This window comes from Phascolarctos cinereus, unplaced genomic scaffold (assembly GCF_003287225.1).
Source record: "Phascolarctos cinereus isolate Bilbo 61053 unplaced genomic scaffold, phaCin_HiC Scaffold_4;HRSCAF=312, whole genome shotgun sequence".
Classification (NCBI taxonomy): domain Eukaryota; kingdom Metazoa; phylum Chordata; class Mammalia; order Diprotodontia; family Phascolarctidae; genus Phascolarctos; species Phascolarctos cinereus.
The window spans coordinates 127,251,518-127,275,422 of NW_027555847.1; the positions used below are offsets into that span (position 1 = coordinate 127,251,518).

Here is a 23,905-nt window from a genome sequence, read left to right on the forward strand (position 1 = left end):
CAATAAGATGGCTCGGCTCTGGCCAGGCTAGGAGGAGGGTTGGGAAGTGTCACCATCCATCATCTGCCTAGACCAGGAAACAGGAAGGGAAGAGCTGAGTCAGATTGCAGAATTGGGGACAAAAGATAGTTCCTCCTTCTTCCTTCTCTCCACTCCATCCCCAGCCACAAGTCAAGCCTTCTGAATATAGAATCTGAGTGTTATTATAGAATCTTACAGCCTGTCTCATCTAACCCCCTTCATAAATCCAACATAAGGCAAATTTCCAGCAGGTAAGACACACCCTGCTACCTACATAGAGACCTTTCCTATTAAATACAATCGCCACTCTTGGCCTGAAAATTGTCTTCCTTTCCATTCCCTCCTTCACTTCCCATGTAACTTACTCTTCCCCCATTGCCCCCGCCCCAGTTACTACCGTCCACCCACCAGTCTTCCTACTTGAAACAGTACCCCCATCCCTCACCCTCCATCTCCCTTCTGATTTCCCCTCCCTTTCCACTCTCTCATCTCTCAGACTCTATCCGCCTCTTTCATCCCTCCTTTTGTTCCCACAGCCCCTCACCCATACATCCAGACCCTAGGCCCACCTTCCTAAACATCAAGATTTTCCCCCAGCTCTCAAAGACAGCAACCATGTGCTGGCTGTAGCCAGACATTCCAATCCGGAAGGGAAAGTGTCTGGACCCTGTTAAGGGGGACCCCAAGCAGTAAAAGGAGAGTAGGGAGGAAGAGAGGCTGATCGCTCCCACCCCCTCTATAGCCTTGCACTGCTGGTTTGGCCCCCGCCCCCGTCTCTGGAGGCTGCCAGATACCAGCTGCCTCATTAGCCTATAATTAGCTGAGATCTTCCAGTCCCCATTCCCCTCCCTCAGGCTAGTGAGGAAAGTGGAAACCCTCTATGAATTGATGGTGAACTGGCCCGCCCCAGCAGGGAAGGAAAACCTAGTAGAGGCAAATGAGTCTGGGGGTGAGGGGAAGGATAGCCACCATCTCAGAGCCTAGGACACGAAGCAGTTGCTCTGATTGGGGAAAAGACGATCAAAATAGGCAGGCCCCCTTCACTGAGGGGACTGATCTAGGAGGGTACTAGGAGCTAGGATGTGTGTGAAGGGGAGAGAGGGCGAACAAAATGAAAAGCAAAGGGAGACACCTCAGGCGGGAGTGAAGAGAGAAGGGAGACTGGGGAGGAGGGAGGGAGAAACCAAGGGGGGAGTGAAAAGAGGGGAGATTGAGGGAAGGACTGAGGGAGAGAATGAGGGAAAGGCTAATCAGGAGCTGGTGGAACCAAGTCCCTTCCCCCTTAGCAGAGCCCAGAATCTATGTTCTTTGGTGTGAGGAGGGGGAGTCTGGGAGCAAGAAGGTTGAAGGAGGGTTGGGGTGGAGAAAAAGATGAGCAAGCATTGCCATGGCAACCAGGACCCAGTGCTTCCCTGAATTTGGCAGAGCCAGCCATACCTCAGGCCCAGTCACCTGGGACCCAAGAGTGAGGCATTGAGCAGATTCAGGAGGGCAGGGGCGGTAGTAGGGAATAGGGGGCCAGGCCCCCGGGGTGTTCTAAAAGGGAAGTAGGAGCAGGGGCAAGCAGGGGAAATCTATGGGAAAAAAGGGGAAGAAAGGGGACTCCCTGTGAGGAAGGAGCTGGGAAATACCAGGCATTTCTCACTCTGTCCCTGGTGCTGGAAATCCTGGAAACCCAGAACTCTGTGTGTGTATGAACTCGTGTTTGTGTGTGCATATTAATTCGTACAAATGTATGAATGATCACGAGTGTATCTGTCTGTGAGCATAGCGGTGTGTTGTGAAAGTAGGGGATTTTGAGGTATCCTATGGATACATGTGTGATCACATGTGAATTAATGAGTGTTTGTATGAATGTGGATTCATGTGTCTCTGTGTGATACAGACATGAATACGTATGTGAATAAGTGTGTTTGAGACTGCGGGGAGTGTATAAGCATGTGTGTCGGTGAGTGTGTATATGACCGTGTATGATGCATGTGGGTGTGGTAAATATGAATATGTCATGAATGCATGTGAGGGAGGACTGCATGTGTGAATGGAATTTGTGTGAGCGTGTGTGTGTGTGTGTGTGTGTGTGTGTGTGTGTGTGTGTGTGTTGGGGGGCCCTGTTCTATGTATGAGTGTGTATGTATGTACCTCCCACCCAAGCTTATTCTATTCTTCTTTGTCTGTCCCTCTGTCCCTCTCTCTTCATCCATCTCTCTCTCCCTCTCCCTTGCTTCATCTTCGCCTCCACCTCCCTCACCCCCTCCTCCCCAGCAGGCACTCTCTCTCTCTCTCTCTCTCTCTCTCTCTCTCTCTCTCACACACACACACACACACACACACACACACACACACAAGCACGCACAGCCGGACTCCTCTCTCTCCACCTCTGGAATCTCCTCCTGTCTCTGCGTTCCCTGCTGCTACCTCTCCCTGCACCTTCTGAGACTCCCTTTCTGCTGTCCCCCTGGTTCTCAAGCACCTGTTGGACCACAGAGACAGGTGGAAGGGGCTGGGCTGGGCTGGGCTGGGTGTGTGTGTTGGGGGAGGAGGTGGGGAAAGAGGTTGTGTGTCTGGGGAATCTGTGTTTATCTCTCTCTCATTTACTGCAATCTATCGGCAGTCGGCAGTCGGGAAGTCCAGTGCCAGGTGAGGAGAAGAGAGCAAGGGGCTCCCCCAGCAGGCCCTAAGGAATAGGGGTTCAGGGGGAAGAAGGGATGAACAAACAGAATGGGGAGGCACAGAGGTCCGGGAGGAGCAGATAGCCCAGAGGATAAATGGAGTCTAGGGAGGACAGACAGCCCAAGAGACAGACAGGAGAGGGGGGAGGGGGGAGGGGGGAACTCAGACTGAGCCTGGTGGGGAGACAGAGCCTCCGGGGAGGAATCTAGGTACCATGAGGGACAGGAAGGACAGAGGGAGTTCAGGAGGAGGGTTGAGACCAAGGGCAAGAAAGTCAGAACCTCTGTCCAGGGAAATTTCCTGCAGGTGGGGGAATAAGACAAGAGTTTGAGATGGAACGGGGTTGGAGTCAGGCTCCAGCCTCTCGGGGCCAAGTGAGGGCCAGAGAGGGATGGGCTCTGGTTAGAAAGGAAGCTGAGGGTGGAGGACAGGGTCAAGCCAGCCACCCTCCCTATTTGTCCATATGCTGTCTGTCGTCCCCCATAACCATTCCATTTTAGGCCCAAGAATTTAAGTCAATGAAGGCCTGGCAGACACAGGCAATTAACTCACTTCCACAGGGGAGAAGCTCTGTGGTTTGGCTGCTTATGAGGATATAGGTTCCAGTCCACCTAAGCCCTCACAGAGATCCCATTTGGGGCCCTCCACGGTCCTTTATAAGGATGATCTAGCTCTGTCCCCCCAAGGCTCTGCTACTATCTCCTCTGCTCTTGCCCCTAGCACCTCCCAAGAGGGATGACCTCCTCCTACCCTCCCCCCACATCCTAACAGGCCCTGAGATTCCAGAGCCTCCTCTGGGGGCATCTGTTCTCATTTCCCATTCTTTGGAGGCCAGACCCCCAGAGCAGGACCCTTACTGTCCTCCAGGAGGATGATGCCCAGAAGGCTAGGGGAGGGGGGGAATATAGAGGAAAAGGGTGAAGAGGAAAGGCCATTTATTTTTTAGAGGACAGGGATCCACAGCTAACTTTCCCTTTCCTCCTTTTCCCAGGGGAGACGTGTGTGAATGAGGGGCCGGAGGGGTGACCGGATGACCATCAACATCCAGGAGCACATGGCCATCAACGTGTGCCCTGGCCCCATTCGACCCATCCGGCAGATCTCTGACTATTTTCCTCGGCTAGGGCCTGAGGGTGGCGGGAGTGGAGCAGGCCCCTACCCCCAGCTGTCTCCAGGGACTGGGGCTGCAGCTACACCCAGCCTAACCCCCCTGGCTCTGTCCCCTGGGGCTGGTATTCGAGGGGCTGGGGCCTCTGAGGAGGGGGCTGAAGTGGACAGCTATGACTCAGATGATACCAGTGAGTCTGGGGAAACAGGGAAGATACTGGGGTCTCAGGATAGCTGATCAGGGGGAGGCCCCTCGGAGCACTGGGAAGGGGAGGCTTGGGAGATAGAGGGCCCTAAAGGAGGAGGAAGGGGAGCCAGGGACACCAGGGTCCTTTGGGGAGAGAGAGGCCCTGATGCTGCAGCCTAGCTACTGTAATCAGTGACATTACATCTGCCAGCCTCAATATTAAATATTTGTGCTGAGATACACTCCCACCTACACGGAGCTCAAGCCACAGCCACAGCTGAGGACAGAGAAGCAAGAGCAAGTGTCTCTCTGTCTCTCTGACACACACACACAAACATAGTCACTTATACAGTCACATACAAAGTTACATACATACATATTTCTTGACACATAGAATGTCACTCATCCTCAGACCTCACAAGGTACACGTATACACAGAAATTATTTTACATACTTTCTATACATACATACACACACATATACATACAAATACAGACACTCAAATTCATGCACACATGGAAAATCTACACATAGTCACACTCATATTGTCACATACTCATATACAAGGCATTCATTTCTCCCTCTCATACAGATGCACACACACACACACACACAGAGGGTCCTATCACAAAAACTCACACACAATGCAGGCCTCTCAGTTTTACCTTGAGAAACGTTTATTAAGTGCTCCAATATCTTTAAGTACAAAGTACCTCCTTAATACTTACTGTACCAGGCATTATTCTAGGCAATGGATGGGGATATAAAGACACAATGAAATAGTCCTTGCCTTTAAAGACCTTGCATTTTCAGGGGGTGGGGTGGAGTGGCATGTGGTATACACAGTTAAGCATAAAACAATGTAATTTTAGGAGAGATTAAGCATTTACAACTCTGGTGAACAGGAAAGGCTTTTCAGAGAAGGTCGCACCTGAGTTGAACCTTACAAGGAAACTAGGGATTTTAAGAGGCACAGGTGAGGAGGAAGTTAATTCCAGGTATGAGGAAGAGTCTGTTCCAAGACAGAAATTGGAGTTGGAATATTGAATTCAGGGATCAGTTAGTAGGTCATGGCTAGAATGTTAAGCACGTAAAGAGGTGTAATATTAAATATCTGGGAAGGTTGTGGAGGGCTTTAGATACTAGACTGAGGTATTTTATTTTCTGCTAGACTATAAGTAACCATTGAAGTTTTTTATATTGAAGAGTAATATAGTCAGATTTGGCCTTAGGATGGTAATCTCTGACTTGAATAAAGAAGGGAGAGCACAATTAGGAGACTATTGTAGTAATTCAAGAAAGAGTACAAACAAAACCAATGCAACCAAAATTGAAAGGAAAGAAGAAAACTGGGAAAATATTTTTACAGCAAATATCTCTGATAAAGGCCTCATTTCCCAATTATATAGATAACTAACTCAAATTCATAAAAATACAAGTCATTTCCCAACTGATAGATGATCAAAGCATATGAACAGGCAGTTTTCAGACAAAAAAAAAATCAAAGCTATCTGTAGTCATAAGAAAAATGCTCTAAATCACTACTGATTAGAGAAATGCAAATTAAGACAACTCCAAGGTATACCTCACATCTTTCAGATTGACTAATATGACAGAAAAGAAAAATGATAAATGTTAGAGGGGATGAGGGAAAACTGGGACACTAATAAACTGTTGGTAGAGTTGTGAACTGATCCAACTATTTTGGAGAGCAATTTGGAACTATGCCCAAAGGGCTATATCCTTTGATCCAGCAATACTACTGCTAGGTCTGTATCCTAAAGAGATTTTTTAAAAATAAGAAAAGGACCTATTTGTAAAAAAACATTTATAGCAGCTCTTTTTCATGGTAGCTAAGAATTGGAAATTGAAAGGATGTCCATCAATTGGGAAATGGCTAAACAAGTTGTGGTATATGATTGTAATAGAGTATTATGCTATAACAAATGACGAGCCGGATGATTTCAGAAAAACCTGGAAAGACTTGTATGATCTGATGCTGAGTGAAGTAAGCATAGTACAATAACAGCAATATATGATGAATTGTAAATGATTTAGCTGTTCTCAGCAATACAATGATCCAAGACAACCTTAAAGGACTCATGATGAAAAATGCTAGCCAGAGAAAGAACTGATGGCATCTGAATATAGACCAAAGCACATTATTTTTCACCTACCTTCCTTCCTTCCTTCTCTCTTTTTTGGTTCAAGTTTTCTTCCACAAAATGATGAATATAGAAATAAATTTTATATGATTCTATGTGTATAACCTATATCAGATTGCTTACTATCTTAGGGAAGGAGGAAGAAAGGGAAGGAAGGATAGAATTTGGAACTTAAAACTTTAGGGAAAAAACTAAATGTTAAAAATTATTTTTACATGTAATTGGGGGAAAATAAAATATTATTAGAAATAGTTCAGGAAAGAGGTAATGAGGATATGATCTAGGGTTGGTGTCTATGAAAAAGGGAAAAGAGGATGGATGTAGAAGATGTAGAGGTAGAAATGACAAAACTTGGCAGCTGATTGTCTACAGGGAGAGAAGGAAAGAGAAGACTTGAGGATGACTTTCCACCTTTGCTGAGTATGAAAAATTGGTGGTGCCCTCAACAAAAATTGGAGATTTGGAGGCAGTTGGTGTGTGCTGGGGGAAGAGGGGTGGGTGAGGGAGATGAGTTCTTTTTCAGACACATTAAATTTGAGATGTGAATGGACCTCTCTCTACAGCTGCCCTGGGTACCCTAGAGTTTGACCTTCTCTATGATCAGGCAACTTGCACTCTCCATTGCAGCATCCTCAGGGCTAAGGTGGGTCCCTGACACACTTCTACAGGCCCAGCCCCTCCTTTCTTCCCCACAGCCCTGTTCCCTTCTCCCAGGGCCCTAGCAGTTACTGATACAGGTCAGTGGTGGGATATTCCTTCTTTCCTTTTTTCCCTCTGCCCTCCCAAGTTGAACATTTCCTCCCCAGCTTCCTGTCTCTGTTTGTCATCTTTAGCTTTTGTTTGACTCACTATTGTTCCATTTCTCTTTGAGTTTCAGTTTTAATCTCTGTTTTCATCTCCCTGGCCTTCCTATATACTCTCCTCTCCCTAGCCTTTTCTTGGTTATGTATCCTTAAGATGGGGGAGGAGGTAATGGGTTTTGGGAGGTCTGGAGAATCTCCCTAGGCTCAGGGAAGGGGGGAACTGAGAGGAATCACTACTCTTGCCTAACCCTCCATGAACAGGGTCTCAAACCCATGGACTTCAACGGCCTGGCTGATCCCTACGTCAAACTACACCTCCTACCAGGGGCGTGCAAGGTATTTCCCCCTCTTGAGGTCCCCCAATCTTCTTCCCCATTCTTCCTATTTCCATCTCCATATTCTTTGCTAGAATCTTTTCCCTTATCCCTCTAAGTAGTGAGAGCCTTTCCCTTTTTTGCTAACTTCTCTGTAGAGCCAAAAAATCTTCCTGAATCAACTTAATGTATTATTGTTATTATTATCATTATCGTCATCATTATTTTTAAGCTTCTACTATGTGCTAGACACTGAGATACAAAAGTAATTAAGACTGGCCTCGGGGCAGCTAGGTAGCAAAGTGGATAGAGCTCTGGCCTTGGAGTCAGGAAGACCTGAGTTCCAATCCAGCTTCAGACACTTGACACTAGCTGTGTGACCCTGGGCAATTCATTTAACCCCAATTACCTAACCAAACAAAAAGAAAAAGAGAAAAGAAAAGACTGGCCTCAAGGAGTTTATAATTGACTAGATTCCTCCTCTTCCACCTTAGGCTCTGTTTTTTTTTCCCCTCCCTTTGTGGGTCCTCCCTACCCTTTGGGGAACCCTTTACCCCTTTTATGACCAATAGGCCAACAAGCTGAAGACCAAGACTCAGAGGAACACACTGAACCCTGTGTGGAATGAAGACTTAATGTACCGGGGGATTACCGATGAGGACATCACCCGAAAGGTGCTCAGGTGAGGCCCAGAAAGCTCTTGATCTAAGTTATCCCTTTCCATCTCTTCCTGGGGCCTTGACCTTTAAGGAAGTCACCCCCCACAAAGATCTTTATGCTCCCCATCTCCACTTTCCACCCCTGTTCCCGGCTTCATTCATATTCACATCACTCCTATATTGAAAAAAAAAATAACCCTTCTCTTTACCCTGTTGATCCTTCGAGCTATTAATCTAGCTCTCTTATAATTAACGGGCAAACATTTAGAAAGAGTAGTATACATTGGTGCGTCCCTTCCCTTCCCCCCATTCACTCCTCAATCCACTGAAGTTTGGTCTCTGTTCCCATCATGCACCCTACTGAAATTGTTCTAAAGTTTGGGTAATCTTATTGCCACATCTAGCGGTCTCCTGGGATCATATATTTAGAGCTAGAAGGAGCATTAAAGATCATTTTGTCCAACCCCTGAATTTTACAGATGAGGAAACTGAGGCCCAGAGAGGGTAAGTGACTTTCGGAAGGTCTAAGTCCTCACACCTATTGACATTTTCATAATACATGACACTGTTAACCACCCCCTTCTTTTAAAAATTCTCTCCTTCCTCGGTTGATCAGGTTCCAATCCTTCCCTTTCTGATCACCAGGCTCAATGTTAACTTCATCTTCCTAAAACATGACTCTCAGTCCAGTAAGCCTCTGATCAAATACCTGCAATAGCTCACAATAGCATAATAATAAATAATTATAACTATTAAGAATTATTATTACTACTATTATATAAAAAGAGCTATTTCTATTTGAACTTCATCAAAAAGATGAGATTGAGATAAATTATAAAAGTAATTGACAATATGACTCTATAAGGTTTACAAAGCACTTTACATAATTTTCTCATCTGAGTTTGCTCCATCGATACAGGTGTTTTTTTTTTTTTTTTGGTGAGGCAGTTGGGGTTAAGTGACTTGCCCAGAGTCACACAGCTAGTAAATGTCAAGTGTCTGAGGCTGGATTTGAACTCAGGTCCTATTGACCCCAAGGCTGTAGCTCTATTTACTGCACCACCTAGCTGCCCCCATCAATATGGGTTTGATGAGCTTACTCCATCAAGTCTAATTCTTTCTGCTGCTCAAGACCCTTTATAATCTGACCCATACACCTAATCAGTGGCCAAGTCCTGCCACTTCTTTGATAGGGAAAGGGAAGAATGAAATGCAACTATATAATTAATCATGGGTGATTGGGGAAATGGTAGTGTCATCAATAGAAATAAGGAACTAAGGAAGAGCTGGTTTAGGAAAGACAACAGTGAGTTTGATTCTGCATATGTTGCGTTTGTAGGGCTCATGAAACATCCAGGTGGAGCTGCACAGCAGATGGCTGGAGATATGAGTCTGGAGTTCAGGAAAAAGAGATGAGGGCTGGAAAGAGAGACTTGGAAATCATCTGCATAGAAATAATAGTTGAAGCTGTGAGAGTGGATGAGATCATCAAGGGAAAGAGTATTTAGAGGAACAGGGAGAAGACGGCTGAGGACCAAACGTTGAGGGATACCCACAGTAAGAGAACAGAAGGAAGAAGAGAAGCCAATGAAAGAGGCAAAGAAGGAGTTGTCAGAGGGTTAGGAGGAGGGCTGGGATATTACAGTGTCACAGAAGCCAAAGGTAAGAGTATCCAGAAAGAGATGGAGAATAGTGTCAAATGATAAGGAGAGGGCAAAAAGGATGAAGACTGAGAAAAGACCATTTAGATTAAGCAGAGAGGAAGGCATTGATGACCTTGGAGTGAACAATGTCAGTAGAGTGATGGGGACAGAAGCCAGATTTCTGGGGATTAAGGAATGAGTGGGTGGTGAGTTAGTGGAGGCAGTGAATGTAGAATAAATCACATAAGGAGTTTGGAAGGAAAGGAAAGGAGAGAAATAGAAAGGTAGTTTGAGGCGGCAGTAGGGTCAGGCCAATGTTTTGTTAGAAAAGAGGAGATATGAATGTGTTTGTGTAGGTGGTGAGGAAAGAACCAGCAGAGATAGAAGATGGAAGGAATAATTGGTGAAACAAGGTCTAAAAGGAGGCAGGAGGGAATGGGATCAAGGTTAGAGGAAGTGGATTTAAACTTGGAAAAGAAAACAGGTATGGAGCAGATGAGACCAAGACATACAAAGGAATTAATACAGGACTAACAGGGTTGATGCCTCCCTAGGTGCACAGGCCCTTTTTTTCCCTCCCCCAACAGCTCTGAGGCCAAGGCTGCCTCCAGTTCCCATCAGCATCCTTAGACCCTGACTACTTTCTACCACAAACTGGCCGGACTATGGAGCCTGTAGGCTGGAAACTGTTATCTCCTGGGGTGGACTAGTCTCGGTTAACCTGGGGCCACTCTCTCCCAGACCATCTCCATCTCTGTGGCTGAGGAGGTTTGGGAGAGAGGGAGTAAAGGAAGAGTTCCTCTTGATCTTGGCCCCCATTCCAGCTCTTTTCCCCAGGAAAATGGGGAATGTGGATACTAGAGAGTCCCTCCTGCCTGGACTAATGCCCATCTTTGGCTGGTTAAATGCAGCTGTGGACTGGGGCCTCGAAGATGTGGAACAAGGACACTTGGTTACCAATAATGTCGGGGCTTAGGGACATGGGGACATGCGGCCCATAATTGGAGGTGGTCACACAAGTAGAAAAAGTTTTTCTCATACTGGAGAGGAGACCTCTCCTATATTTTCCAAGAGCTCCCAGGGCAGATCATTCCTTCCTTAATTCCTGCTTAGCTGTCCAAAACATGGAGAAGAGGGAAGAGAGAAGGGGAGCCATTTCCACATGATATGTTCCTGCTAATCAGTGAAAGGAAGGTGGATTGGGTGGGGCTGGGCTTCTAGTGTGCTCTTACTCCCACGGGTTCCTAATAGTGAGGCCCCCCAAGTTTTTATGTAACAAGTTTTCATGTTTCCATGAGCTCCTTACCTCCAACTCTAGGTAACAAGGTGGCCCTCTCTCTGCACCACATATAGAGAAAATCCCCCTCCAGATCCCCTACAACTTTTCTGCAGTGTCCTCTGCACCCTGAGAGGGGATGTCAATCATGAGGTCATCATCAATATTCAGGGCATCATCTCTGCCCCCTGTCTGGTTCCTCCTACTCCTAGGTGAGTTGACTTGAAGTTGAATCTCCAGTGCTGGGATTCTCTGTGACACTACCCCCTGATGCCTCTGTCCCTCCAGGATCTCTGTTTGTGATGAGGACAAGTTAAGCCACAATGAGTTCATTGGGGAGACCCGGGTACCACTTCGCCGTCTCAAACCTTCCCAGAAGAAGCACTTTAACATCTGTCTGGAGCGACAGGTCCCGGTCAGTTTTTTAATATGTGGAGCTGAGACTTCCTGATAGCTGGGGCAGCAACCGGAGGCTGGGGATCTTATGAAAAGGGAGAGGGTCTGTGAGCTCAGGAGGTTGATGGAATGGAATAGTTGCCATTTAGAATCTCCTCTTCTGTCTGAACTCTAGTTGGCATCACCTTCTTCCATGACAGCTGCTCTGAGAGGTATTTCCTGTTACCTGAAAGAGGTAAGGAAATCATGCCCCACCCCTTACCCCAACCAATAGTCTCCTCCTTCAAGAGAAATAAGGGAGCAGTTTCTGTAGGAAAGAAAAATCCACAAGGCAGAAGGGCCCTGGCCTTAAGATGGGTTTAGCTCCTTGGCCAATTCCCACCTAGATGTGGAAGCACTTTTCTCCACCTCCCTAAAGACAAGAGAGGGGGAAGGGGGTGGGAGAGGGAGAATCATTTCATATCATTCAGCAAGAGAGCAGGCTGGGTGTAGCTAGAGCCATGGGGGTCCAGTTTCTGAGGTGCTGTCTCTCTTATTCCTAGCTGGAGAGAGCAGAGCAGGGCCAAGGCCTGCTGGAGGAGCGGGGACGAATCCTGCTCAGGCTCACCTATAGCTCTCAGCGCCAAGGGCTGCTTGTGGGTATTGTTCGATGCGCCCATCTCGCAGCCATGGATGTCAACGGCTACTCAGACCCCTATGTCAAGACGTGAGGGACCCAAGCCCCACTCCCTTCCTGGGCCCCAGATGTCCTGATTCCCAACCCCCAGTCTCCTTTCCTATGCAACTTCACTCACCCCGTAGTGTTCTTCCTGCAACCATAGAAGCAAAATTTCTAATTTGAATGGGACCTTAAAGATCGGGTCATAAAATGAGTTAGTAGCAGGAAACCAGGTACTTGTATGCCCCATAAATGCTCTTCTCACTGGCCACATTGATCCCTAGTTCTCTGTCCTCAGCCCTCCTACAGCAGCCCCAGGCATTTGCTCCCCACCCTCAGTTCCACTTCCACCCTTCCCAGAAGCCACCCAGAACCTGGGCATTCTGACCCACAGTGGTCTCCACAGGTACCTGAGGCCAGATGTTGAGAAGAAATCAAAGCACAAAACATCAGTGAAGAAGAAAACTCTGAATCCTGAGTTTAATGAGGTGACTGAGGGGTGAGGAGAAAATGAGGTAGAGACAATAAGAGGTGGGAGGATTGATCAATGAGGTGAGGTCACAAGGTGACTTCCTCTCTCCTGTGTAAGAGCACTTATTTCCATCCTAACTACTAGGATCTCATTATTTCTTAAGCATCCTGCCCTGGATGATTCTGGAAAATCTAGAAGGGGTGTTTTCTACTTCAGAAGACAGCCCTTTCCGCTAGTGGTGACCCCACCTCAACAAGAAATACACAGGCCCCTGGGCTCGTACATCTCTAATAATGAAATCTCAATTCCATCTTCCTCAAAGCTCTAAGCCCTATGGTGCCTTCAGACTGCTGTGGGAAGAGTTGGCCAACAGTAAAGATTTCCTGATGCTCACGTCATCCCTTTTCCTTAGTTGAGCAGGATTAGAGGCCAAATCAGGGAAGCAATCTGGGGCAACCCAAAAGGTGAAGGTAGGGGAAAGTAGCCCTCCATGTTCCCTACCTCCCCAGGAATTCTTCTACGAGATGGAGCTCCCGGCTCTGGCCACGAAGACCTTAGAGGTCACTGTCTGGGACTACGACATTGGCAAATCTAATGACTTCATTGGTGAGAAGACTGGGCTCCAGTGGGTTTGGCTCCAATGGCCAGCATGGGGACCAAATTCATATGTGGAAACCTTGTCACCTGTGCATTTCGGGAAAAACAGGGCTGCTCGATTCAGGCACTGGACTTAGTAAGCTAATGGATTATGTACTGGTTCCTTCCTTCCCTCCCCCCAGGTGGAGTGTCCTTGGGTCCCAATTCACGGGGAGAGGCTCTGAAGCACTGGGGGGACTGTCTTCGGCAACCAGATGCGACCCTGGAACGTTGGCATACCCTGACCAGCGAACTGCCCCCTGCTGCTGCCTCCTTCTCCGCCTAGGACCCCAGTCAACCAGCCCCATGACACAGGCTACTTCCTAACAGAGGAAGCAAGAGAACATGGGAAACCAGGGGCTTCAGTTGGGTGCCTTCTCCTCTTCACTCCTGGAAAGGGAAGAGGGTGGAAGGGGTGGGAAGAAGGAATCCAAACTCTCTATCATCTCAATGGGCTCAGGAAAAGACAGAAAAGTCCACCTGTTTCAGCCCTGGGAAGAGAAGGGAACTTGGTACCCAGGCTGTTTTCCAGAAAAAGGCCCTTAAGAACCTTAGCAAGAGTGGGAGAAAAGGGGGGGCAAGGAAGAGCCCCTTCTTGGGGGGGGGAACCACAGGGCCATGTGATTGTCACTCAACTTCGCACGAGTGTGTTGCACGTTTACATGAGGATGGGTGTGGGAGAAGTTTCTCCCTCTCCCCCCTCAACACTTCTTGTCTTATTTTGTGAGATTCACTTTGTTACTGTGGGGATGGGTTTTTTTTTGTGAGGGGATGGGTGGGGCTATATATGCAAATTTCCTACTGCCTGATGGGATATCATATGCAAATGAACCATACCACTCGCATGTGCAAGGGGAGGGAGAGAATTTATTGCCCTGCTCCCTCCCCCCAACCAGGTCATTCTCTTCTCATCCACCTCTCCAAGCTGCCCGGCAAAACTCCCTGCAGTGGGAGTAAACCGGATTAGGAGGGGGTTAGGGAGGGAGAAAATTTCAGAAAACAAAAATAAAACCACCAAGCACCCCTTTAATAAAAGTCTGCAGTAAAAACAAAAACAAAACAAACTAGCCCTATCTAGCTGCCCCATTAAAATGGTAGCTGGTGCAAGGGCCTTTGCCTTCAAGAAGGGGAGGCAGAGGCCCCCTTGGCTGTTCCTTTTCTTTTGGCTGCATCCAGGGCGAGAGAGGAAGGCAAAGCACGTGGCAGCAGAGGGGAAAGGAAGCCCTGTGCTGACCTCTACAGTCCATCTGCCTTCCCTGCACACCACTGGCTGCAAACCCAAATGCGGCACGTGCCCGGCTTTCAGGGCTGGGGGCTGCCTCCCCGCCTCTTCTTCGGGGGCGCCTTGCTGCATGTTTACGCCTCTTCTGATTGTCAATGTCCAGACATAAGACTGGGCATCAATAAATGTCTCCAAAAACACACTGACTGCTCTTTGTCTTTGCTGCTTCTGTTGCCATTGCCACCTGGCAACCAGAGGGAGGGAAGGGGCTAGGGTAGGTGGTCATTCGGGGATGTCAATCACGAGGTCATCATCGCCGTCCAGGGCATCGTCTCCACTCCCTGCATCACTGAACATCTGGCGAGGGACGGTGCTCAGGATGGTATGTGGGGGCAGCTTGGGAGGCCCTAGTGGGGCCAGGGTTGCCCCTACCCCAGCACCACCAGCTCCCCGGCCTGGGAAGGTCAGTGAACCCCCCACTGGACACTCAGATGGCCCCACTGCCATCTGTAGGGAAGATGAAGGAGGAGAAAGATACAGAAGAAGAAGAAAAAAAAAAGATAATAAGGAAAATTTCCCTCCCTATCCTTGGAATGAATTTTTCTGAAAATTCATTGGACCTCTTCCTTCCATAATTAGTCTACATAGTTGGGCAAGGTCACCTGGTCTCCCCACCCATCACTAATAGTTTTATACCTCCAGTCAGATAACCTTCTCTGTGGGTTAGTTAATAGTACACACTGAAAAGCCCCAAAGTACCAGGGCAACCCTACCATTCTGTATAGATTTGCAGAACTATTTTTCTCAGGTTGTCTGTTATGATCATTGCCTTAAAGCCATAAGCCCAGTTCAGCCACGACTCACATTTAAGTTTCTGATGAGTTCCTAGGAAGCACGAAGTTTTGGCACCAGAGTCTAGCAGCACTGAGTAGAGACGTTAGCCAAGTAAAAGGCACAAACCCAATGGCCAAGTTCGGCTATGTCTGCCATCTGGTACTTGGTGCAGGGGGAGGAGGGGAGAAGGTCGATGCCACTTGGTTGGCATTTCACATCCACTGCCTGGTATGTTGTTAGGTGTGCTGTAAATTCTGTGAGAGCCTTGCATGTAACTGGTGCTCAGAAAACGTGTGTTGGCTGAGGAGTGTGGTACAGAACATGTATGCTCTAAAATTTCCCAGAACCATGTTTAATAGGAATCTATACGTAAAGCCTATATCAGATTGCACGTCATCTTTGGGGGCGGGGAGAAAAATTGTAAACTCTAAAGCTCATGGAAGTGACTGTTGGTAAAATAAATTGACAAAATTTCCCAGCACCCTCTCTCCCCAAAGATTTCAAACACATGCCAAAATCTCAGGTAGGGAATAAAAAATTGTTGGCAAGCTAGGCCAACAACAAGCTAACCCAGCAGCTTTAGGAATACAATTCAAGGACAGTGATCTTCCCGAGCCTGCTCCCTTTAAAGATTTTTGATCTGTCAACAAATGCCTTTCTGAATGTCTCTCTCATTAAGGGAGAGGCAGTGGGATCCATTGGAAAAGCACAGGATTTGAAGTCTGGAAACTTGGATTTGAATACTGCTTCAAATCCAATCTCTCAGGGCCTCAGTTTCTTCATCTGAAAAATGGTGGCATCTCAGGGTTATCGAGAGGAAAGGGCTCTATCAATGCCAGTTATTATTAAAGGGGCACTTATGACTTGGAACTTTTTCCTTAAAATTCCTTCTTGAGCTAATACCATATTCCCTGAAGACTTTAAAATCTCCTTAAAGAAATTTCATTAGTAATATGAAATATGTAACATGATGTATAGTAATATAATTTTTGTCTGCAGTCAAAAATTAGCGACTACCCTTATTAGCTCTATCCTATATCATAGCTGCTAGATAGGTCTCCAACCCAACCTTTCTCTCGAGAATGGGGAGGCAAGTGATGGCTGTGGGTGAATGATGTACACAAGTCACGTATCACCCCCCCCAACCCAAATCCCCAACAGCAACCGTCCTCCATCTCTCCTCCCTTCAATGGCTAAACTCCTTGAGAAAGTTGTCTACAATCAGTGCCTCCACTGCCTTTCCTCTCATTCTCTTAACTCTCTGCAGTCTCACCTTCAGCCTCATTATTCTACTGAAACTGCTCTGTCCAAAGTTACCAATGATCTCTTCATTGCCAAATCCCAAGGCTTTTTCTCAATCCTCACCCTTCTTGACCTCTGCAATCTCAGTCACTGTTGAGTACTCTTTTCTTCTCCTTGATATCATCCTTTCTGGATTTCTCTCCTGACCACTCCTCAGTCTCCTTATTAAATCTTCACACAGTTATCTACTAACCGTTAGTGTCCCCTACCAAGGTTCTGTCATGAGCCCTCTTCTCCTTCTTTATTTACTATTTCATTTGGTGATCTCATTGGCTGCCATAGATTTAATTATTATTTATATGCAACAATTCTCAAATATATTTATCAAACCCTAATCTCTCTCCTGACCTCCCATCTCAAATTTCTAACTGCCTACGGGACATCTCCAACTGGATATCTTGAAAATATCTTAAACTTAAATTGCAGATAGCTTAAACTCAACATATGCAAAATGGAACTCTCTCCCTAAACCACCCCTTCTTCCAGACTTCCCTATTTACTGTTTGCCATGAGATACCTTAGAAATTCTTCTATATTTTCAGTCTCTTGACTGTTGTAATATTTCTCATTGTCTCATGATGTCATTAGCTTCTATTTTGTCCATTCTAATTTTTAGGGAGTTTGATCTTTGGGTAAGGTTTTGTACCTATTGTGCTAAACTTTTAATCCCCTTTCCAAGTCTTTCTTCCATAGCTCATATTTCTTTTCTAATTTTTTCCCTTTAGCATTCTCATTTCATTTCTAAAAATATTTTTAAACTTGTTTTAACTCACTTCATCTCTTCCAGGAATTCTCGCTGAACTTGTCCCCAAGCTGTGGTTTTCTTTGAGGCTTTGCTTGTAGATGTTTTGGTGCCATCCTCTTCTCCTGGCTTTGTGTCTTGAAAGTTCCTGTCACTACAATAGCTTTTAATGGTGGGATTCTTTTATTACTTGCTCATTCTTCCAGCCTATTTCTTGACTTCAGACTGTTAGGATCAGGCCCTGTATACTTCTGGAGGGAATAGATGGGCTGGTCCTGATGCTATTCTCTTAGGGTACTGAATGTTGTGTTATTCCAGGATTTCAAAGACAGCTCAGCCTGGGGATTGCTAAGCTTTTAGGGCTCCCAAGGTAGTCTAATCCAGGGTAAGTCTGATTGCTGTCCCCTGGTCTGAGCTCTTCAAGTTCCTGATCCAGGTTTAGGTCTGAGCAACAGGCCTATGGGCTTGGCCTTTTGAGGTTCAGTAGACTTCTGCCAGACTCAGTCACTATTAGCCAAGTAGAAAGTTCTACTGGCTCAGTGACAGAACTGTAGGTTTCTCTTTGTCTGGGATTTCTGCCTTGGTTATTTCTCTGCAGGCTTCAGATTGGCATGGAAGTTGAAAATGAGACTCTACTCCACTCCTGAGTTAAGAGCAAGCTACTCCTTGCTTCTGAACTTGTTCCTCACCCAATACACAGCCTGGTGCCTGTCACTGCTCCTTACCCCAAAAGCTACCCCTGAAGGAAAGCCCCCTATTCAGTCCACCCTGATCTGCAACCTGGAACTGGGTAGTGAGCAGCAAAGCTGTCTGCTGGTATCTGTTCCCACATCCTGCATGAGTTCTTAGTGCCCTAATGTGCATCTGGGAACCTGTCTTGCCCTGGTGCACTCTTAGTCCTCTTTCAGTCCTTGGGTGTGGGAACGCTCTTCTTGACATGGTCCTAGCTAGACCCTGTCCCCAGTATCCACACACTTTTCTGTCTCCTCATGCCCACCTAGGCTGGAAAAATGACTCACTGTGATTTTTCATTGGATTCCCTTATCAGGATTCAGTCTGGCTCATTTTTTAGATATTTCAGTTACTTAGTTTTTTGGGGGGTGGATGTGTACATAGAAGCTGTACTTCTTCCTGATACACCAACATCTTGGCTCTGCCTCCCTTTTCCTATCACTATTTAGGGCACCATCATCCTCCCCACCATCCAGGCTAGAAACCTAGTCATATTCCTCAGTCACTCTTTATACCCCTATATCAAATCTGTTGCCCATTCCTACTGATTCTACCTTTCTGAGCATCTCTAATTCTGCTCTCTTCTTCCTCTAATACTGCAGCCACACTGGTACAGGCCCTCACCACCTTAGGCCTGGACTATAGAAATAGTCTTGGGTTTGGCCTCCCTGCCTCAGCATCCCCCCACTCTAGTTCATTCTCCACTTGACTGCCAAAATGACCTTCCTAAAGCTCAGGTCTTCCCACATCACTTATTCAGTTAATAATCTCCAATGGCTTCCTTATGACCTGCAGGACCAAACATAAAACCCTCTGCTGGGCTTTTAAAGCTCTTCATAACCTTCTCCCTTCCTACCTTTCCAGTCTTCTCACACTTTAATCCCCAACATGTACTCTTTGATCCAGTAACACCAGCCTCCTTGCTGTTCCCCAAACAAGACTTGAACACTTCCAGACTCCAAGCATTTGCACCGGCCTCAGGCCTGGAATGTTCTCCCTCCTCACTTCTGCCTCCTGGCTTCCCTGAAGCCTCAGCTAAGGTCCTACCTTCTGCAAGAGGCCTTTCCTAGTATTCCTTTTCTTAGTGCCTTCCTCCTGAGTCTACCCTCAGTTGATCCCACATTGATCCCTTGTTTGTACAGTGTTGTATGCATGCTGTCTCTAAATATTTTTGCCTTTCTTTGTATCCCTAGAGCTTAGCACAGTGAGAGGCACAAAGTACGGGTTCAATACATGTTACTAACACCTGATTTATGCTATATTCAAGCGATGCTGTGTAAGTCTTTGAGTTCTTCTCAGAAAGAATAAAGGAAAACAGAGAGGACGAGAGGCACAAGTGTAGCTTTCTGGCCCGCCAGCGTTTGTTAAACAATACTTTCATCAAGTCACTCCTCTGCTGAAGAATGGTGCACTGCATCTGAACTGCCAGTGATCTCTGTGTATTCTCTAGTCTAACCAGGCTGACTTAGTCCCAGAAATACACCAACCTCATACTTACCTCTACCCATGTTATGAACTTCATATGGATTGTTTTTCTTGTTCTTTTCTACCTATTCAAAACCTACTCATCCTCTAAGGCTCAGGCCAAGACTCAACTTCTCCCTGAAGTTTTCCCTAGAGACTTTACCCCTCCTTATTCTTTTCCTTCTCTGTTTCACACAGTTTAGAAAATTAAATCACATGTCTTGTATTGTTTATAAGATCAATTTTGGCTACCAAACCAGACTGCAGCCCAAGAGTTGAAACCATATCTTATACTTCTAAATGTGCACCGAGCACAGTAGATTAGGTACACAACAGGCTCTCAATACTTAGCAAAAGATCCTTAAATTTCTATCTGTAATCCAAAAACTCCCCTAGATTCAAGTTCTCCTCCAGGGCCAGTACCACCTATCATTTTTACAACCCCAAACCCACACTACACCCCCCCTCCAAGTGTCCCAACTCCCCCAAAATTCAGGTACCTTGAGCTTCCGGGGCAGGCGGGGCCGTTTCTCCCGCTTGGATCTCAGGGGGCTGGGCTCAGGCAGCTGCAGGGCCAGGTAGTCGGAGGGGAAGGGGGAATATGGGGGGGAGGCCAGCTGCAGGGGAGGGGAAAAAGGGGAGAATGAAGATGGGAAAAGGATGGATGTTGGGAGAGGGAGAAGAAATTGAGGGAAGGCAAGGCAAAGGAGAAACCCAAACAAGAGAAAATGGAAAAACAAACAAAAAAATGGTGATGAGCATGGTGGGGCCCAGCTGGCTATCCTGTGACTTCCAAATCTGCTTGCCTCCCCCCAACACTGCCAACTGGTCCCTCACATGGAGGTGATCTTCATCTTCCTGAAGGATTTTTCTCTCCTTGCCTCATCTCTACCCAGCACTGAAAAGACCCTGAGTTTGCATAAAAATAAACTTAGGAGTGGGGTGGTATCATACAACAGTAGGAGACAGGACTCTGTCAAGTAAGCACTGACCCTTGTCGGTGCTGGGAAGGGCCAGCTTCACTGAGATCAGTGAAGGGAACTGGCCAAGACCCACAGACTACAAATGCAGCTCATCTCTAGTTAGTTACACCAAGTTGGTTTCTGATTCGGAAGAAGCTGCTGCCTACCCTCAGCTTGGCATTTTGGGAAGCTAAGGGCATCACCAACATCATCCTGGCTGCTCTCTTTCCAAAAAGGCTGTCTATGAAAACCCTGCACAAAATTAGTCTTATTAGACTGGGCAAAACTACAGACACAACTCATAGCCAACATGGTAGACACATCCCACATGAACACTGGATGGACACAAAATCACAGCCCATCAATAACAACGCCACTGCCAGTTCCTGAAGCAAGCTCACCACATGATGTCTCAACCAATCTGTGAAACCCACTTCAAGCAAGACAGCTGGCCTTACTTTCCTGATGTAGAAACTAAAGCTGTCACATTAAAACCTTGGCCAAATCACGACCACTGAAACTTCTACTCACCGAGGTCAGGTACGGAGAGGGGCCCCCGGAGGCTTGCAGGGGAAACCCCGAGGATGGGGGTAGTGAAAGGCCAGAGGGGGATGGGGTACCCCCCAGAGGGGGACTTCTTTTCCTAGAAAGGGGACAACAGAGAAGATCAGACCCCCAAATAGTAAACCTCTAACCCTCGTCTCTAGCCTAAATCCTATTTGTGCTATCCCCTCTTGAAAGGACAGGAAGCTAATACCACTACTAGGCAGATATTCCAAAGAGATCAAAGAAAGAGGGAAAGGACTTAAATGTACAAAAATATTTGTAGCAGCACTTTTCATTGTAGTAAAGAAATGGAAATTAAGAGAGTGCCTAAAAGTTGAGAAATGGCTGAACAAATCATGGTATATGAATGTAACTGACTACTATTGTTCCATAACCAACAATGAAACATTTAGATTGGAGAAACCCAAGAAGACTCAGATAAACTGACACAGAGTGAAGTGAGCAGAACCAGAAAAACAATTTATATGATAACTACAACACTGAAAAAAACCCAAAACCAAACAACTTTTAAAGAGTTAAGAACTCTAATCAATGCAATACATGACTGCTACTTCAAAAGATCCACTAATGAAGTATGTTACCAACTATGTGACAAAGAAGTGAAGGAGCAAAGAAATAGGTTAAGATATATTATTTTCTGAGATGGAAAAATGCATGGGTTGTTTTGGGGTATTTCCTCTCCTACATGAAGGGGATAAGACTACTTACAAGGATACAAATAAAAATAAAAGAGGGTCATTTGTAGCATTGAACATTTACAGAAGAGAAAATGGAGACTCAGGAGACACAGGCAAGCAGGACAGCTTTGAAACTAACATGGCAAATTTATTGTATTTTTTGAAGAAAGGCAAGTTGTATATAACTCATTCCTAGCTTCTCCTACAATTCTCTTTTTCTGTTCTTCTCTGTATATGAAAATGCTTGTGTTTGATGACGTTTATTAAGTACAGAGTAACCAAAAAAAATAAGGGTAAAGGTGAAAAAAGAAAAGACAGAAATGGCTTGTCTTTAAGACAAGGATAGAGGATATGTTCTTACCTCTTGGGAGCTGGTGTCTCAGTGAGTTTGGGTGTGCCCTCTGTCTCACTGTTCTCTGAGGATGCTGTGGCATCTGAGTCTAGAATGGAAGAGGGAAATGTTGAGCTATTTTCTCTACTCCCTCAGTGACCCTTCTACTGAAAGGATACAACATTTATTAAACACACCATGCACATTTCTTGCTCTGATTTATTTGGAATGTCCTCTCCCATCTTTTCTGATCATTTAAGTCTTCTCCTTCCTTCCAGGTTAACCTAAGGGCCCTATTATTCTCCCTTCCATAATCATCCCAGAGTGATTTTTCCTTCCTCTGAACTCTGACTATACTTTGAACCAGTGTCTGCATATGCTACTTTAACCTGCAAACTACCTTTATGTGTAATACGGCCTCTTTCCCCAAACTAAACTATAAACTCTTGGGGAGTAAGCAGGGACTCTTTTGTAGCTGCAAAACCCAGCACAATATCCTGGTAGCAGCAGGCAATCAAGAAACAATTAAGAAGATAACTGAATAATAATTTCTCTCATATGTTTCTTAAGCACAGCACCCATGTAAAAGAGTGCTGGATTTTGAGTCAGGAAGATTTAAATTAAGATCCTATCTCAGGCAATTAATATAGCTGTATCACCATGGGCAAGTGACAACCTCATTAAGACTCAGTTTTCTCATCTGTAGAATATGGATATCATTGTAGAGTATCTACCTATGATAATGTAAGAAAAGTGTTTTGAAAATTTAGCCGTACTATGTAAATGTTAATTATTATTGTTTGTCTCAACAGATCTTCACAATAAGCCTGTGTGGGAAAGAGGACAGGAATCATTATCTTCATTTTTACAGATTAGAAAACTAAGACCTAAAGTATGACTTGTCCAAAGTCACTAACAAGTAGCAGAACTGGGACCAATACCCAATTCCTCTGATTCCTAGTTCAACCTTCTGAGAAGAATAAATTCAGGCAGGAGGCTTTGCCAGCCAATAGGAAAGACAGATACATGGTTCCAGCCAGTCTTGGAATTCTATTTCCTTGATCTTAAGTTTCCTCATTTGTAAAGAGAAGAATTTGTACTATCTACCTCATATGGTTTTACGGAAAATCAGAGGAGAACTTTTTTTATTAATCTTAAAAACTCTGCAAAGTCTGAATTACTACCATAAGCAAAGGCACTCAAGGAATCTGGTGAAAAGAGATGAAGGAGTAGGTAGTACTCACTCTTCAAAGGGTCTTCAATTCCTATGCTCTAGTTTTCTACTCACCAGAAGAGTCTTCATCCACATTTTCATACTGCAGAAGACGATCCAAAAGGAAACTAAAGAAAGATTTGGGGAGAAAGGGCTGAAAGGTAGTGTTCCCTTTAGTTCCTGGGGCTCTTTTCCTTCCTTAGCATCCTACTCCTTTTCCCATTCCAAACCCTCTCACCTCTTGTCCCGGGACACTTTCAGCAGCTTTCTCTGCGCCTTCCTCAGTTCCTCCTGAAAACACTCATGCTCCTGGATAAGAAAGCATCAGAGCTGGAAAAGCCCTTGGAGATACTCTAGTCAAAACCCCTTATTTTACAGATAAGAGAAACTGAGGCTCAGGAGGAAGGGGCTGGCCCAAGGTCACAGAGCACAGAATTGGTGGGCAGGGCTGGGGCTGAATCCCTGAGGTTATGGGGAGACTTTGCCCTGGCCTCCTCGTTGGGGGATGGGGGAAGGGGGGAGGCGATTCACAGGAGACCCCGTAGCAGGCTAGGGCTAAGGGCCCTGGGGCAGGAGGGGCCAGGCTCGGACCGTCCCCTGACACACACTTACGTAGATTAGGAATTTGAGCTTCCGTTTCAGGTTCCGGTATTTCTTCTTATAGTCCACCTCAACGTCCGCTTGCCCATTCATGGCTGGCCGGGGAAAACACACCCACCCCGGGCGTCCGATGCCCGATCCTACTCAGGCTCGGGCTACAGGCCCTGCGGAGGAGGGCCCCCCCCTGCCCAAGGCCTGGGGAGAACCGTTAACTACTCCCCACCCCACAACAGGCGCTCTCCGGCACCCAAC

At 46.1% G+C, this 23,905-nt stretch overlaps 2 protein-coding genes across 4 annotated transcripts; one reads left to right on the forward strand and one right to left on the reverse strand.

Moving 5' to 3' along the window:
- Positions 1 to 120: 120 nt before the first annotated feature.
- DOC2A (double C2 domain alpha) lies at positions 121 to 14,431 on the forward strand. 3 transcript variants are annotated; one of them, XM_021006679.2, is made up of 12 exons: positions 2,334 to 2,511; positions 2,633 to 2,658; positions 3,683 to 3,989; positions 6,714 to 6,793; positions 7,215 to 7,289; positions 7,840 to 7,949; positions 11,134 to 11,260; positions 11,417 to 11,476; positions 11,784 to 11,947; positions 12,306 to 12,387; positions 12,881 to 12,977; positions 13,151 to 14,431. In XM_021006679.2, the coding sequence occupies exons 3-12, from the start codon at positions 3,698 to 3,700 to the stop codon at positions 13,291 to 13,293; spliced, it is 1,230 nt and encodes a 409-aa protein (XP_020862338.1). In that variant the 5' UTR covers positions 2,334 to 2,511; positions 2,633 to 2,658; positions 3,683 to 3,697; the 3' UTR covers positions 13,294 to 14,431. The 3 variants fall into 3 exon arrangements, with proteins under 3 accessions (XP_020862339.1, XP_020862338.1, XP_020862337.1); XM_021006680.2 differs by lacking the exons at positions 2,334 to 2,511; positions 2,633 to 2,658 and adding an exon at positions 121 to 272; XM_021006678.2 differs by lacking the exon at positions 2,633 to 2,658.
- Positions 13,855 to 23,897, reverse strand: INO80E (INO80 complex subunit E). The gene is made up of 7 exons (XM_021006681.2): positions 23,666 to 23,897; positions 23,292 to 23,362; positions 23,129 to 23,181; positions 21,871 to 21,949; positions 20,797 to 20,908; positions 19,804 to 19,920; positions 13,855 to 14,736 (listed from the first exon to the last, which is right to left on the reverse strand). Exons 1-7 carry the CDS (start codon positions 23,744 to 23,746, stop codon positions 14,512 to 14,514), a joined length of 738 nt encoding a protein of 245 aa, XP_020862340.2. The 5' UTR covers positions 23,747 to 23,897; the 3' UTR covers positions 13,855 to 14,511.
- Positions 23,898 to 23,905: the final 8 nt, after the last annotated feature.

Excerpts from the sequence above, each read along its gene's own strand:
- INO80E (XM_021006681.2), bottom strand. The coding sequence starts at position 23,746 with ATGAATGGGCAAGCGGACGTTGAGGTGGACTATAAGAAGAAATACCGG. Across the intron at positions 23,363-23,665 it reads AGCTCAAATTCCTAATCTAC|GAGCATGAGTGTTTTCAGGA; the intron begins GTAAGTGTGTGT and ends TTTCTTATCCAG. Across the intron at positions 21,950-23,128 it reads TGTGGATGAAGACTCTTCTG|ACTCAGATGCCACAGCATCC; the intron begins GTGAGTAGAAAA and ends CTTCCATTCTAG.
- DOC2A (XM_021006680.2), top strand. The coding sequence starts at position 3,698 with ATGAGGGGCCGGAGGGGTGACCGGATGACCATCAACATCCAGGAGCAC. Across the intron at positions 3,990-6,713 it reads CTATGACTCAGATGATACCA|CTGCCCTGGGTACCCTAGAG; the intron begins GTGAGTCTGGGG and ends CTCTCTCTACAG. Across the intron at positions 12,388-12,880 it reads TGAATCCTGAGTTTAATGAG|GAATTCTTCTACGAGATGGA; the intron begins GTGACTGAGGGG and ends CTACCTCCCCAG.